The 14,676-nt window shown below is 29.9% G+C and overlaps 1 protein-coding gene across 1 annotated transcript in view; it reads right to left on the bottom strand.

Annotated features, from left to right (window-relative positions):
* The window catches only part of LOC113555241 (titin), a 102,950-nt gene that overhangs the window by 74,495 nt on the left and 13,779 nt on the right, over window positions 1-14,676 (bottom strand). Inside the window, exons 12-50 of the mRNA XM_026959636.1 lie at window positions 14,482-14,625; window positions 14,161-14,418; window positions 13,944-14,087; window positions 13,604-13,879; window positions 13,308-13,524; window positions 13,092-13,239; window positions 12,617-12,797; window positions 12,272-12,529; window positions 12,020-12,156; window positions 11,290-11,953; window positions 11,057-11,200; window positions 10,592-10,990; window positions 10,267-10,521; window positions 10,046-10,189; window positions 9,168-9,971; window positions 8,947-9,085; window positions 8,602-8,858; window positions 8,364-8,500; window positions 8,037-8,295; window positions 7,707-7,964; window positions 7,500-7,643; window positions 7,170-7,424; window positions 6,913-7,056; window positions 6,593-6,850; window positions 6,067-6,426; window positions 5,827-6,003; window positions 5,478-5,750; window positions 5,105-5,394; window positions 4,920-5,040; window positions 4,451-4,856; window positions 4,120-4,378; window positions 3,642-4,055; window positions 3,046-3,585; window positions 1,846-2,052; window positions 1,384-1,782; window positions 961-1,222; window positions 747-900; window positions 373-506; window positions 56-287 (exon numbers count right to left, since the gene is read on the bottom strand). Coding sequence (XP_026815437.1) covers window positions 56-287; window positions 373-506; window positions 747-900; window positions 961-1,222; window positions 1,384-1,782; window positions 1,846-2,052; window positions 3,046-3,585; window positions 3,642-4,055; window positions 4,120-4,378; window positions 4,451-4,856; window positions 4,920-5,040; window positions 5,105-5,394; window positions 5,478-5,750; window positions 5,827-6,003; window positions 6,067-6,426; window positions 6,593-6,850; window positions 6,913-7,056; window positions 7,170-7,424; window positions 7,500-7,643; window positions 7,707-7,964; window positions 8,037-8,295; window positions 8,364-8,500; window positions 8,602-8,858; window positions 8,947-9,085; window positions 9,168-9,971; window positions 10,046-10,189; window positions 10,267-10,521; window positions 10,592-10,990; window positions 11,057-11,200; window positions 11,290-11,953; window positions 12,020-12,156; window positions 12,272-12,529; window positions 12,617-12,797; window positions 13,092-13,239; window positions 13,308-13,524; window positions 13,604-13,879; window positions 13,944-14,087; window positions 14,161-14,418; window positions 14,482-14,625 — 10,252 coding nt within the window. The remainder of the gene's footprint in view (window positions 1-55; window positions 288-372; window positions 507-746; window positions 901-960; window positions 1,223-1,383; window positions 1,783-1,845; window positions 2,053-3,045; window positions 3,586-3,641; window positions 4,056-4,119; window positions 4,379-4,450; window positions 4,857-4,919; window positions 5,041-5,104; window positions 5,395-5,477; window positions 5,751-5,826; window positions 6,004-6,066; window positions 6,427-6,592; window positions 6,851-6,912; window positions 7,057-7,169; window positions 7,425-7,499; window positions 7,644-7,706; window positions 7,965-8,036; window positions 8,296-8,363; window positions 8,501-8,601; window positions 8,859-8,946; window positions 9,086-9,167; window positions 9,972-10,045; window positions 10,190-10,266; window positions 10,522-10,591; window positions 10,991-11,056; window positions 11,201-11,289; window positions 11,954-12,019; window positions 12,157-12,271; window positions 12,530-12,616; window positions 12,798-13,091; window positions 13,240-13,307; window positions 13,525-13,603; window positions 13,880-13,943; window positions 14,088-14,160; window positions 14,419-14,481; window positions 14,626-14,676) is intronic.

Here is a 14,676-nt window from a genome sequence, read left to right as displayed (position 1 = left end):
TGTTATAAGCCAATCAGAAACAAATAATTTTATTGTGTTATTTAATTTTACTTACACTTGCCACGATGCTTCCATTTCTCTTATTTTTTCAATACTCTTCATTCCTTTAGGAAGCTGTGAGTCATAAATGATACCTGGCTTACCAGATGTTTTTATAGTGGCTCTTGTTTCATCTTGTCCATATAAATTAGTAGCCCTACAAACATATTCACCGCTATCTTCAGGATATATCCAACCAAAATTCATTGCAACATAACCAAAATCATAAATTGGGTTAAATCTATTCTCTGCAAAATATTAATAAGATAATAAAATTACTAAATTGGTTATTTCTTATATGTCTAATATTATATATTTATTAATTAAACATACTGTGTCTTAATGGTTTGCCATTTAAGAACCACTCAACCTTCATATTAGGGTCACCAACTGGAGCTAATTGACATTCGAATTTGGTTGATTCCATTTCAACTAATGACAACTGATCTTTAATTTGGGTGACAAATCTAAAATTAATAATTAAAAAATACATTTTTTTTCTTTTACATGAAATATTATTGGTGAGATATGATTGGGGATAAATTAACAAAAAGATATAGATAACATAAATAATAATAAATAACAGAATAATAGTACAATTGTTACAAAATATAGTAATGTTAAAAAATTATTTTTCTAAAGGTTGACATTCAGTTCATCCATTGTATCTTCTTTTTTAAAAAAATAAAACATTAAATAAAAATTACCTTGGTGGTTGTTTCTTTTCAACTTCGTACAAATCATCTATGGTCAAATGAATCTCAGATGTGTATTTTTTAATAGCTGCTTCCATTTGAGTCAAAGCTTCTGATTTCTTCATACCTTTTGGTACTTGATTTTGAAGTAATATTGTTGGGAGCTCTATAAATTGAAAAATATTATTTCAGTATATTTTTAGATCAAAAATGACTGTAAACATACGTTTGCAGGTGACCATAGCTTTAGTAATGGCTTCACCGTGATCATTTACAGCTCTGCAAATGTACTCTCCTGAATCTTCAGAATACATAGACAGTATATCCAAAGATACAAAACCCAAATCAAATATAGATTTGTATCTATGCCCTGAAGGTAATGGTTTCCCATTTCTGTACCACTCTACTCTTAATTTTGGATCATTTTTAGGCTCGACTCTAGTTTCAAAATGTACAGAACTTGCTTCTTCGACTGTTGTTGATTCAATCTGTGTACCAAAATATAATATTATTATTTCAATTACAGTACTAGACTAACATTCAAATAAAAGTATATCAAACAATATTGTATACAAATTATTTAAATTTGTTTTATAGCATAAGTTTAAACATAAAAGAAACTAAATATTTATCACAACTTTTTTTTTACCTGAGATAAGAATTTTGGTGGCATTGCCTCTATCTCATCATGGATTTTTTTTTCTTGTACTGGCCCTTGCTCTAACGCTTTTAATTTTTCTCCACTCATGCCTTCTGGTAATTGTGACTCTAATATGACATTTTGTTTGGCAATGCATGTTAATTTTGCTTTTGTAAAAGCAGTTCCCCATTTATTTGTTGCACGGCATATATATTCGCCAGAATCTCGGGAGTAAACATAATCCATGTCCAAAGATATAAATCCAAAATCATTTATCACATGTACACGTGAACCAGTAGCGAAAGGTTTTCCATTGAAAAACCAATCAATCCTTAATGTAGAGTCATTAACTGGTTCTACTCTACATTCAAAATGAACGGATTTGGCTTCTTGTACATCCAATGCATCCTAAAAAATTTTTATTATTATTTTGGATTCTTAATTATAAATTATGTATAAGTAAATATTCACCTTCAATTCTACAGTAAATCTAGGAGGATTTGGTTTTTCATCTTCAGCCAATATTTCTTCCCGTTTATACATATTCTCTTCAAGCTTTTGAATACTTTTTGTGCCAGATCTGAATGTGTTAGGCAATTGAGGTTCTAAAACTATACCTTGCCGGCCTTTAACTTGTAACTTACACGTTACTGTTGCTTCTCCATGTTTATTGGTAGCCTAAAGTCAGAAATGCTTATTAAAATTTTTTTATATTTACATTCTATATACCTAATACTTAGTGTTATTATTAATTTATTAATAAGTATGTGTCATAATACATTAATATATAGGTTCTTTCTACTTAATACTACACATTATACAGATACCTCTGTGTAGATATGTCAAGGAAAGAATTTATTATTTCTAAATTATTGAAGGTTTAGTATTGGTTTGATCATTGATTAGAAATTATGGAAGTTTATAGAGGAAAATCATACTAATACATGTCATAATATGTTATATTATATACATATAACATAATATAATATAATGGCCAAATAAAATCACCATTGTAATAAAATATTCTATGGTTTGAGCCCGACCTTGATGGCAATAATAATTATATTAGTAAAAATGTATCATAAATTACTCTGCAAATTAAAAATAAAATGTACCAAGATCAGTTAATAGTATGACACACACATACAGCCAATTATATAATAGTATAATGCAAGGATTTATATTTCACTAATTAATAACATAATTTAATTTACTAAAATTTTAATTATTTAGTTAGATTCTACTATATATTAATACTATTATCATTAGTAATATTATTTATTTATTTATTAATTAATTAAGTAATTTTCGCAGAATTACAATTAATAACTTTAAATAACATAGTATTGACAATAGTTTCAATTAATAATAATACAAAAACTTAAAAAGTTATAGTATAGACTCTGAATAAGTGGTGTATCAAAAAACTTAATACAGAATAAGAGAGTGAGCCATCAATAATTATCAGAAGAAACCTTAAATAACATAAAATTGTCTGTCTATTAGGGTAGCTAACCCTAATATATGTAAGACAAGAAGACAATATTATCATAGGCATGTAATGGGTCGATGATATTGAGAATATGACTATATGGTACTTAAATATAATAAATACTATTTTATATATTATTTATATAATATAGCTTAGACTTTAAATTAACAAAAAATTACCTTGCAAGTATATAGACCAGAATCTCGAATATAAACACCAGCTACTTCAAGGATAACAAATCCAAAATCATTAATTGTTTTTATGCGTGATCCCGCTGATAACACTTTGCCATTATGGAACCAAGTAACTGTCATACTAGCATCATTTGATGGTACAAGTCTACATTCAAAATGAGCCAACGAATTTTCTGACAAACTTAGATCAGCTGGAGTTGTAATGAATTCTGGTGCCCTTCCCAGATCGTCTTCAGTTTCAATAGGTGCCCTTGATTTTCCAAGACCTTCAAGTTCTGCAATTCTATCAATAGTAGTGTCCATTCCTTTTGGAAGCTGCGATTCCACAATGATACTTCTCTTTCCTTGAACTTTCATGCTAGCTGTAGTAACAGCTTCACCATAATGATTGGAAGCTCGGCATGAATATTCTCCAGAATCTTCAGGATATACTGGAGATATTTCCAATATAACAAAACCAAATTCACAGAAAGTTCTGAATCTAGAACCTGCTTTTAATGGTTTTCCATTCCAGAACCATTCGACCTAATAATTTATAACATTATTAAAACTGATTGTGAAACATTAAGTTGTGAATTTACCTTTAAGTTAGGATCATCAACAGGTGTAAGACGACCTTCAAAATGTGCACTTTCACCTTCTCGTAAACTATCAATATTGGATAATGGTTCAGTAAACATTGGAGCTTGACGGTTTTCCACAGAAACTTTTTCATCTTTAACTCTGAGGGTTAAATCTTCAAGAGTTTGAATTTTTTCTAATCCTCCTTCCATTCCTTGAGGAAGTTGGGAATCTAAGATCAAATTAGTTTTGGAGCTACAACGTAGATTTGCCTTAGTGGTATCAGTTCCTGCTTTATTAAATGCTCTACACTCGTATACACCAGAATTTTCTTCATAACAATACAATATATCCAATATTACTATACCAAAATCATGGAATGTTCTAAATCTATGACCATGTTGTAGCTTTTCACCATTGAAATACCATTCAACCTAAAAAAAAAAAACATATATAAAAACCATTTTTAAGGTAAATAACAAAAATTCTAGAACATACAACAAGATTTGGATCGTTCACTGGTGTAACTCGAGCTTCAAAGTGGGCACTTTGCCCTTCTTTCAAATTTGTTATGTCAACCAATTGAGTTGTAAATTTAGGAGCTTCTGATACAGGAGATGATGCAAATCCAACTGGTTGTCCTGTAGCATTTTCTAATTCTTGAATTCTAGCTAAGGAAGTAGGTTGCAGTGAATCTAAATACACACCACCTTTTCCAGAGTATTGGATAGTGGCTTTAGTTATATCTTCGCCATATCTTGATAAAAAATAAAATGATTTTATTAATAATTGTATAAATTGTTTTTAATAATAATAAATTTAAACCTACTTATTGCTTGCTTTACATATATATTCTCCAGAATCGTGGTTTTGTATATATGCTATATCCATGACGACAAATCCAAAATCGGAAATCATTTTTACGCGATTTTTGTGTAATAATGGTTTACCGTTGTGGAACCATTCTACTTTTAAATCTGGGTCATTGACCGGTATTAATGTGCATTCAAAATGTGCAGAATCTCCATCCTTTAAGCCAACTAGAGTCTGAATTTGAGAAGTGAATTTTGGTTTTTGACCAGTTATTCTTTCAACACATTCTAGTGTAACACTCATCTCTGCAGATCCATAATCATTCGTTGCTTTACAAGTGTAAGTTCCTGTATCAGCTATTTTAGTACCAAGAATTTCAAGAACAACCATTCCAAATGCATATATTGTACGAATACGATGACCTAGACAATTTAAAATAAATTAATACACAAATACTCATGATTCAAACTAAATAGTTAACTTACTAGCTTCAATAGCATTTCCATTGTAGAACCATTCAACAACCATTTTCTGATCACCAACAGGTGTTAATGAAGCTTCATAATGAGCAATTTCACCTTCACTTAAAAATCCAAGATCTTTGAACTATAGGAATAAAAAATTAAATATTAAAAAAAATATGAATTAATGTAATTTTTATTTATATTACTTGTGAAGTGAAAACAGGAGCATGTCCAGTCTCTTTATCTGTAATTCCTTGTTTTTGCCTTTGTAGAGATTCTTCTAAACTTTGAATTTTTTCCAAACCTTCTTCTCCTTTTGGGTGTTGTGTATGCTCGATTAATCCCTTGTTGCTACTGCAATATACAGTTGTTGAAGTATATGTTTCTCCAGAATGATTATATGCTTTGCAGGTATACACTCCTTGATCTCGTTCATAAACATCAGTTAAATCCAAACTTATAAAACCAAAATCGTTGTTTGTCTTAAAGCGTGATCCTAAAATTAAAATTAAATTTTTTCAACATTAACTATTTGAAGTAATCACAAAAATAAGCTGAAAATCAATAATACAATTTTACCTAAATCAAGTACTTTCCCATTAAAGTACCATTCAATTTTGAGATTGGGGTCATTCTTGGGTTCAACTTGTGCCTCCAAATGCAGTGGTTTACTTTCAGCTAATATGAATTCAGCTTCAAGAGGTACAACAAATATTGGTTTTGGGAAAGTTGCTTCAGGCAAAGATGTTTGACGTTGATATTTAGAAGCAAGATTATCTTCAACTTTTTGTACTTTTTCTAATCCAGTTTTTCCTTGTGGATGTTGTGTGTCTAAATGAATGCCTTGGAGACCTAAATAATAATATTTTTTTTTTTTGTTTATACACAAACTTGAAACTAATACAAACATTTAACTTGATAATATTACCTGTACATTTTAATGTTCCAGTAGTTACAGCCTGACCTTTGCTATTACTAGCTCTACAAGTGTATATTCCAGAATCTTCTGAGTATGCGTGATGTATATCTAATGTGACAAAACCAAAATCATAGGCCGACTTGAATCTAGCTGCACTTTGAAGTGGTTTTCCATTTACAAACCAATCTATCAAATATATATACAATATTTATTTAAAATTCAACAATATATTTTCAAGTATTTAAATACCAATTTTCAAAGTCGGATCTTTGGAAGGTTCTACTTGGCATTCAAAATGAACATCATTTCCTTCTTTACATTCCCAGTTATTAAGATGAGAAATGAAAACAGGACTTTCAAAAACTGGCTCTGGTCCTTCAACTCGTCCAGCATGTGGTTTTTCCAAATCTTCAATTTTCGAAAGAGATTCAGGGTGTAAAGTGTTACTTATTAACCAATGACTATCCGATATTTTTAATGTACAAGTTGAAACAGCTTCACCCAAAATGTTTGTTGCTTTGCATGTATAGATAGCTGTATCATCTGGTCTCAAACTATTTATTGCTAATGTGACTAAACCAAAATCAAAAGTGCTACGGATTCTTGAACCTATAATAATAAATATTATTAAAACTAATAATAAAAGCATTAATGAAGTATAAGAAATTATGTAACTTTCAATTAATATTTAATATAAATTAAAATATAATTACATACAATTGCACACGCTTTTATTTTAAATTTTTAAAATCAATTATAAGTTACCAAAACATACCAGTAGTCAATGCGACTCCATTTTTGAACCATTCAATTCGAAGATTAGGATCTGCTCTAGGTTCTACTTGAGCTTCTAAATGAACATGCTGACCTTCAGCTAAACGATCTTGATTTTGCAAATGTGAAGTAAAAACAGGTGCTTGTTGTGGTCTAGTATCAATGAACATTTCAGGAACTTTATTCATTTCTGCTTCTTTAAGCTGAATTTTTTCCCATGCATCAGGTTGTAATGGTTCATGAATAATTGAAGAACGATCTAAAGTAAACATTTTAAATAATTAAATATAACAAACAACATGTATTTGAGGTAGTATTTACGTTTTATTTTCATGGAAGTGGAAGAAACAGCTTCTCCAGCCCTGTTAATTGCTTTACATGTATAAACTCCGGAATCTTCTGCAACAGTTGAGCTGATGTCTAATGTTACAAAACCAAAATCGTTTGTTACATGGAATCTTGAACCTATTTTTAAAAAAGAATAAAAATATAATGTAAATTTAATTTACAAAAATATAATTTAAAAAAAATTTTATACACATATTTATATTTTAAATTATTTAAAAATTATAACTTACCCATTTTTAGTTCGACTCCATTAACATACCACTCAAAACGTAATGTTGGGTCACCTACTGGTACAACTCTACACTCAAAATGAGCATGTTGACCTTCAATAAGCTCTGAAGGACCTGTAAGAAGTTGTGTGAAAATTGGTTTTTCAAATGATCTTTCTGCCTCTTCTCTCTTCAACGGTTCTTGACCGCGTTCTAATTCAACAATTTTTTTAAGACCTTCTGGATGTTGACTCTCTAACTGAATATCAGATTTTGCTAATAAAAAAAAAAAAGTTTTAATAATAATTAACAACATTAACAATTATTAAGTTTTTCTTTTTAATTATTTACTTCTAACTCTCATAGAGGCTGTCGAAACTGCCTCTCCAAGAGCATTTGTGGCTTTACAACTATATACCCCATTATCTTCATCTCTAACATGAGAAATATCTAGAGATATATAACCAAAGTCATATGTTTTTGTAATCCTTGAACCTAAAATAAAATTTTTACCAATATTATATTATATTTCAAATTGATTAAAAATTCCACTAATACTTGTTTCTAATGGTTTTTCATTTCTAAACCATTCAACCGTCATTGATGAATCGCCTATTGGGATGAGACGACATTCAAAGTGAGCTGTTTGTCCTTCATTTATGCTGTCAATATTTTGTAAAGGTTGTGTGAACATTGGTCTTTGTTTTGATATAGGTTCTGAATAATCTGCACGTTTGAAAGGTACAGCCATTTCTAACTCTTTTATTTTTTCTAATCCTTCAGGTCTTTGAGAGTCCAAAATTATACTTCCACCTCCTATTATGAAAAACATTAAACATTTTATTTATGTTTAAAATAACATATTTCTTATTTAAGGTGATTAAATACCTTGAACTAATAAATTAATATTTGAAGTGGCTTGACCCAATTCATTGGTAGCTTTAACGGTGTACTTTCCAGCATCTTCAGGAACAACATGGCCAATATCCAAAGATATGTAACCAAAGTCATATGTAGTATGGAAACGAGAAGCAGATCCAAGTGGTTTGTCATTATGGAAGAACTCAACTTTCAATTTAGAATCGTGTATAGGCTTAACTTGACACTCAAAGTGGGCTGTTTTTCCTTCAGCTACCTCAGTAGTGCCCTATTAAAATAGTAATTATTATGTTATTAAATACTATTGAAATTAAAAAGAGTAAAACAAAAATATACCCATAGATCGGTTAATGATGGCGCTGTTGGTGGAGGCTCATCAATTTCAAGTTTTGCTGGGCGCCCTTGAGCTTCAAGTTCACGAATCTTTTCTAATCCATCAGGATGCTGCGTTTCTAAGTAGATACTTCTACGAGCTGTTAAAAAAATTTTAAATTATAATAAATGTTGTAAAAGTATGTATATTTTGTAATATAAAATTAAAGGACATAAAATTGTCATAAATAGAATAACTTACAGGCAACATTAATTTGACAAGTATTTACTGCTTCTCCTTTTTTATTGGTGGCTTTACACATATAAGTACCGGAATCTTCAGCATATGCATATAAAATATCTAATGCAACATATCCAAAATCATGTGTAGTCTTGAAACGATGACCCGTTTTAATTGCTACTCCATTAACAAACCATTCAATTTTCAAATCAGCATCATTAATTGGTTCAATTCGAGTTTCTAAATGAGCGTGTTCTCCTTCTTTTAGTAATTCAAGACTAAACATAATTTGAAAAGTATTAAAAACAATATATTACAACTTACTATAATATTATGTTGAATACAAATTGAATTAATTTTATTTACCTGTTAAGAGGTGTGAGGAATACTGGTTTTTGAAGTTCAAATACAGCTTCTTGAGCTGTAGGTCTTTCATAAGCTTCAAGTTGTTTAATCTTCTTTAATCTATCTTCATCCAATGTGTCTAACTGAAGACCAGATTTAGCTATATAAACAAGTTGTTATTTAATATACAAATAATGATTTTTAATAAAATTTAAAATAATTTATTAATAAAAAAAACTTACAATCGACTGTTACAATACAAGTAGTGACTGCTTCTCCCGCAACATTTTTGGCCTTGCACATGTATGTACCTGAATCTTCAGGATAAGCATAAAGTACATCCAATGCAACAAATCCAAAATCATAAACTGTCTTAAATCTGTGGCCTTGAGGAATTGGTATTCCGTTTCTAAACCACTCAACCTTCATAGTTGGGTCATTAACTGGTATTAATGTAGCTTCAAGATGTACACTTCGTCCCTCTGGAAGATGTTCTATATTCTTAAGAGGTCGTCCAAATTGTGGTTTCTCTGTCATTAGAACATCTTCAGCAGCTGCTCTTTTAAATCTAGAGTCATCTTCCAAATACTGTATTTTGTTCAAAGCTCCTTGGTGTTGAGTATCACTAATAATCGATGCTCGAGATTGAACACTTAGCTTAACTGATGACTCAGCCCTTCCAAGTTTATTAATAGCTCTACATGTATATTCTCCAGAATCTTCTGGTAAAGCTGATAAAACATCCAATGACGCAAAACCAAAATCATAAGTTGTTCTAAACCTATGTCCTGTTTGTAATGGTTTCCCATTATGTAACCATTCTAATTGTAGTGTATGATCAGGATAAGGTTCTATACGGCATTCATAATGGGCACTTTGACCTTCAATCAAACTTTCAGTTCCATTTAATGGCACAATAAACTTAGGCGCTTCAGTAACTTCCACTTCTTTTTGTTCTACTCGTTTGTACCTACTAGAATCCTCGAGCTGTCTTAATTTATCTAATGCTGCTTCGTGTTGACTTTCCAATTGAAGAGAAGCTTTAGCTGAAAGAATTTGAAATATTTGAAATTCCTTATATTCTTATAATTAACTAATAATAAGCTTAAAAAATACTTACAATGCACATTCAGTGTGGCTGAGGTAACTGCTTGTCCTAAATCATTTATAGCCCTGCATGTGTAAGTACCAGAATCCTCAGGATAAACATATTTAAGATTAAGAGCAACATAACCAAAATCATGCATTGTTGATACACGATTAGCTGAAAATGTTAAATTAAAATTGTATTTTTTGATAATAGTTTAAAATTATTAATAACATTTTGAGAAGTATACATACATGCTTGAATAGGGATTCCATTTCTTAACCATTCTACTTTTAATTTATCATCACCCACTGGTATTAATCTTGCTTCAAAATGAGCAGGCTGACTTTCAATCATAGTAATATCTCTCATAGGTTGAGTAAATACTGGAGCTTGTGTTACTACATCTTCTATAATTGATTGACGCTGATAACGGTTTGAGTTTTCAAGCTGAGCTAAACGACCTAATGCATCTTCATGTTGTGATTCCAAATAAATTGACTTTCTCGCTGAAATTATAATATATAATTGATTAAAATATAATTATTTGAATATATTATAGTTATCTTATAAACTCACATTGAACGTTGAGATTTCCTGATGTTATAGATTGTCCTAGCCAGTTAGTTGCACGACATGTATATGTGCCAGAATCTTCAGGTAAACATTGAAGAATATCCAATGCAACAAATCCAAAGTTATTGGTTTCAGTAAATCGAGATCCAAATTTAATTGGAACATTATTGTGGAACCATTCAACTTTCATGGTGTTATCAGATACTGGAATTAATCTACATTCAAAATGAGCTCGTTGGCCTTCTTTAATATCACAATGTTTCAATGAAGTAGTGAAAATTGGAGCCTGAGTGGTTGTTTCTTCAATGTCTTCTCTTCTGTGGTATCTAGATTTTTCTTCAAGATATTGAATTTGTTCCAGACCCATTTCGTTTTGAGTTTCTGTTACAATATGTGATGAACCTGAATACAAATTATTAATTAAATTAATACACTAGATCATATTTAAATAATAATAAAATCAATTACTTCTGCATGTTAGATGAGCATTTGTTTCATCAACACCAAGTAAATTAACAGCACGGCATGTGTAAGTTCCAGAATCTTCTTCGATGACATCTATGATATCTAAGGCTACATATCCAAAATCATGGATAGGTCTAAAGCGATGGCCTATAAAATAATAAATATTTATTTTTTTTTAAATAATATAATATATATTACAGTTAATTAATTATTTTATTATTTCAACATAATCTTACCAATAATGATTGGTTTTCCATTTTTAAACCACTGAACTTCTAGGTTAGAATCAGTGACTGGTTCTAATTTACATTCAAAATGAGCATGCTGTCCTTCTTTTAAATTTTCTACATTCTTTGGTTTGGTCAAAAAACGAGGTCTTATTTTAACAGATTCTTCAATCATTTCAGCTTTTTTATATCTCGCTGAATCTTCTAGATATTGTATTTTTTCTAGACCATGTGGATGTTGTGAATCTAATATTAAATTCTGTTTAGCAATCACTTTCACTGAGCTAGAAGTAACAGCTTCACCCATTTCGTTTCTAGCTTGGCAAGTATACACTCCAGAATCTTCAGGATATACACTTAACAAATCTAATGCTACATAATCAAAATCATATGCAGGGCGGAACCTATGCCCTGTTTTGACTGGACGTCCGTTGACCAGCCAATCTATTTTCATAGTTGGATCCCCAACCGGTTTTAATCTACATTCCAAATGTACGTTTGTACCTTCAGATGTCTGTATATTATGTAATGGTTTAGTGAACTGTGGCCCTTGCATAATACTTTCTTCTTCAATTGTCATTTTTTGATATCTTGATGCATCTTCTAACATTTGTATCTGCTCTAATGCATACTCATTTTGACTTTCAGTTAAAATGTCTGATCGACATAATACCTGTGTAAAATTAAAAAGCTATTAGACAAAATTCATATAAACCAGTATAATAGACATAATGTTTACATTGACACAGGCAGATGTATGAGCTGATCCTAAATGGTTTGTAGCTCTCACAGTGTATTCACCAGAGTCAATTGATGTGACATGTATGATATCCAAAGCAACATATCCAAAATCATAGTACGTACGGAATCTTGAACCTTTTGGAAGGATAATATGTTGATGAGTTATTTAATTATTTATGTTATACAATTAAATGACTTATTAAATTATAGGTCAATAAAATTATTAAGGCAAATCTTAATTAATAATTACCAACTGTTACAGGTTTTCCATTTTGGAACCATTCAACTCTCATTGTAGGATCACCCATAGGCTCAAGACGACATTCCAAATGAACATTTTTACCCTCATTCAATGGTGCAGGATCACTTAAAGGTTGTATAAATATAGGTCTTGACTTTGAAATTTCTTCAATATCATACTGAGGTTCAGTGAACTTTTTAGATTCAAGATAAGGAGCTTTTTCAACTACTCCACGATGCATAGTAGATGTATCAATACTTGAACGAACTAAAAATATATGAAAAATAATTATAAATTATATACCAATATATAATTAATTATAAAATGTAGAATGAATAAACTTTTGAAAATTACCTTCAACTTGCATTGTAGCTGACAGCTGAGCCTCTCCTAAGGCATTCCTTGCAACAACCACATATGTACCGCTATCTTCGGCTCTTACACCAAGAATATCCAAAGCGACATAACCAAAATCATGATATGTTTGAATTCTATTAGCGCTCATTATTACTTTTCCATTAAAGTACCATTCAATCTATAATCATAATGAATACTTAAAAATATAGATAAATATGCTTTGGAAAAAATTATGTATTTATTTCATGTAACTATAGTCAATAAAGATACATTAATTATAAATATTATTAACTATTATAAATAAAGTCTTTAACTATTTAAAAAAAAATGTTTATAAAAAAATATTTTAAGGTGTATTTATAAACTATTAATCTGAAAATTGAAAAAAAATGTCATGTTTGTTTATATTTATAAATTAATAAAATATCAAAATGTTATTAAAAAGTATTTATAAAAACAAAATAATATTTACTTTCATAGTCACATCATTTTGAGGTTCTACTCGAACTTCAAAATGAGCTCTTTGACCTTCAGCAATTTTATTTGTTCCTTTTAGTGGTCCAAGAAATCTAGGTTTTTGTGTAATAACTGTTTCTTCTTCTGCTTTGCGTTTATTTTTTCTAAAATTTTAGTTTGGTAAAATATTATTTGAAATACTTAATTTAATAATTTTCTTTCATTAATTTACCTTGAATCTTCCAAATATTGGAATCGTTCGAGACCTCCAGGGTGTTGGCTATCTTGTACTACATCTTTTTTAGTCAGAACAGTCAATGTAGCAGATGTTGAAGCATCTCCTAAATTATTAAAAGCTCTGCAAGTATATGTTCCAATATCAAAAACAGTTACATATTTTATTGTCAATGCAACATATCCAAAGTTGAAGAATACAGTCATTCTTGAACCTAAAATAGATCATCATTATTTAAATAATAATAATATTATATTAAACTATTTGTTTATATTTATAAAATGTATACATACTAGCTTCAACTGGTTTACCATCCTTTAACCATTCTACTTGAAGCGTTGAATCTCCTAATGGTTCTAATCTTGCTTCAAAATGAGCAAAACCACCTTCTTTAATGTTTTGCTGATCTTTAATTGGCGTTTTAAATTGCGGTGGTGCAATACTTTCAGGTGCACTTATTTTATATTCTTGATTTTTTTGTTGTAGGTAAGATTGTTCCAAAGCTTCAGTTTGATCAATATACCTTTGCTGTTCTGGGTAGCCTAAATCACCTGTAATACTGCTATGAGCTAATGAAGAAAAAAAATTATCATTTTAAAATGTTGATGGATAATTTATGAAATGTATACTAACCAATAACATTTAATGTTGATGTGCTGATAATTTCTCCCCATCGGTTTATAGCTCTTAAAGTATACTCTCCACTGTCTTCTGCACGAAGATGCATAATATTTAATGAAACATAGCCAAAATTAAATATTGTTGTTATTCTTGAACCTGAAATTGTTATACCATAACAATTAGTATTATTTTTATAAAGAAAATTTTTTTATAAACAATTATAACATACTTGCTGTAATAGGTTTTCCATCTTTATACCACTCTACTTTCATAGTTGGATCACTAACTGGGTTAAGCTGAGCTTCGAAATGTGCATTTCTACCTTCTTGTAAATCACCCATATCATGTAATGATTTAACTAAAGTGGGTGGTAATGGCTGAACTTCATCATAACTATCACTTCTTTGATATTTGGAATAATCTTCTAACTGTTCAATATATTTTAAACTGTCTGGATATTGACTGGATTTATCGATTTCATCTCTCCCTATGATATAACATTTAATATAAAAATCCAGTTTTCATTAACAAAATAATTACTCAACCTTACCTTCAACTTTGAGAACAGCAGTAGATTGAGCTGTTCCAGAACTACTGGTCACTCTACATGTATATTCTCCAGCATCATCAGATATAATGCTCAACAAATCCAAAGCTATGAAACCGTAATTTAATAAAGTCATAGCTCTCGAACCTTGAAATAATAATCAATAGTTAAATAATTTTAAATAAATTACTAAATTTT

This window comes from Rhopalosiphum maidis, chromosome 2, assembly GCF_003676215.2.
Source record: "Rhopalosiphum maidis isolate BTI-1 chromosome 2, ASM367621v3, whole genome shotgun sequence".
Lineage (NCBI taxonomy): Eukaryota > Metazoa > Arthropoda > Insecta > Hemiptera > Aphididae > Rhopalosiphum > Rhopalosiphum maidis.
Note: the sequence above shows the minus strand (reverse complement) of the source record. Positions and strands in the feature narration are given on the sequence as shown.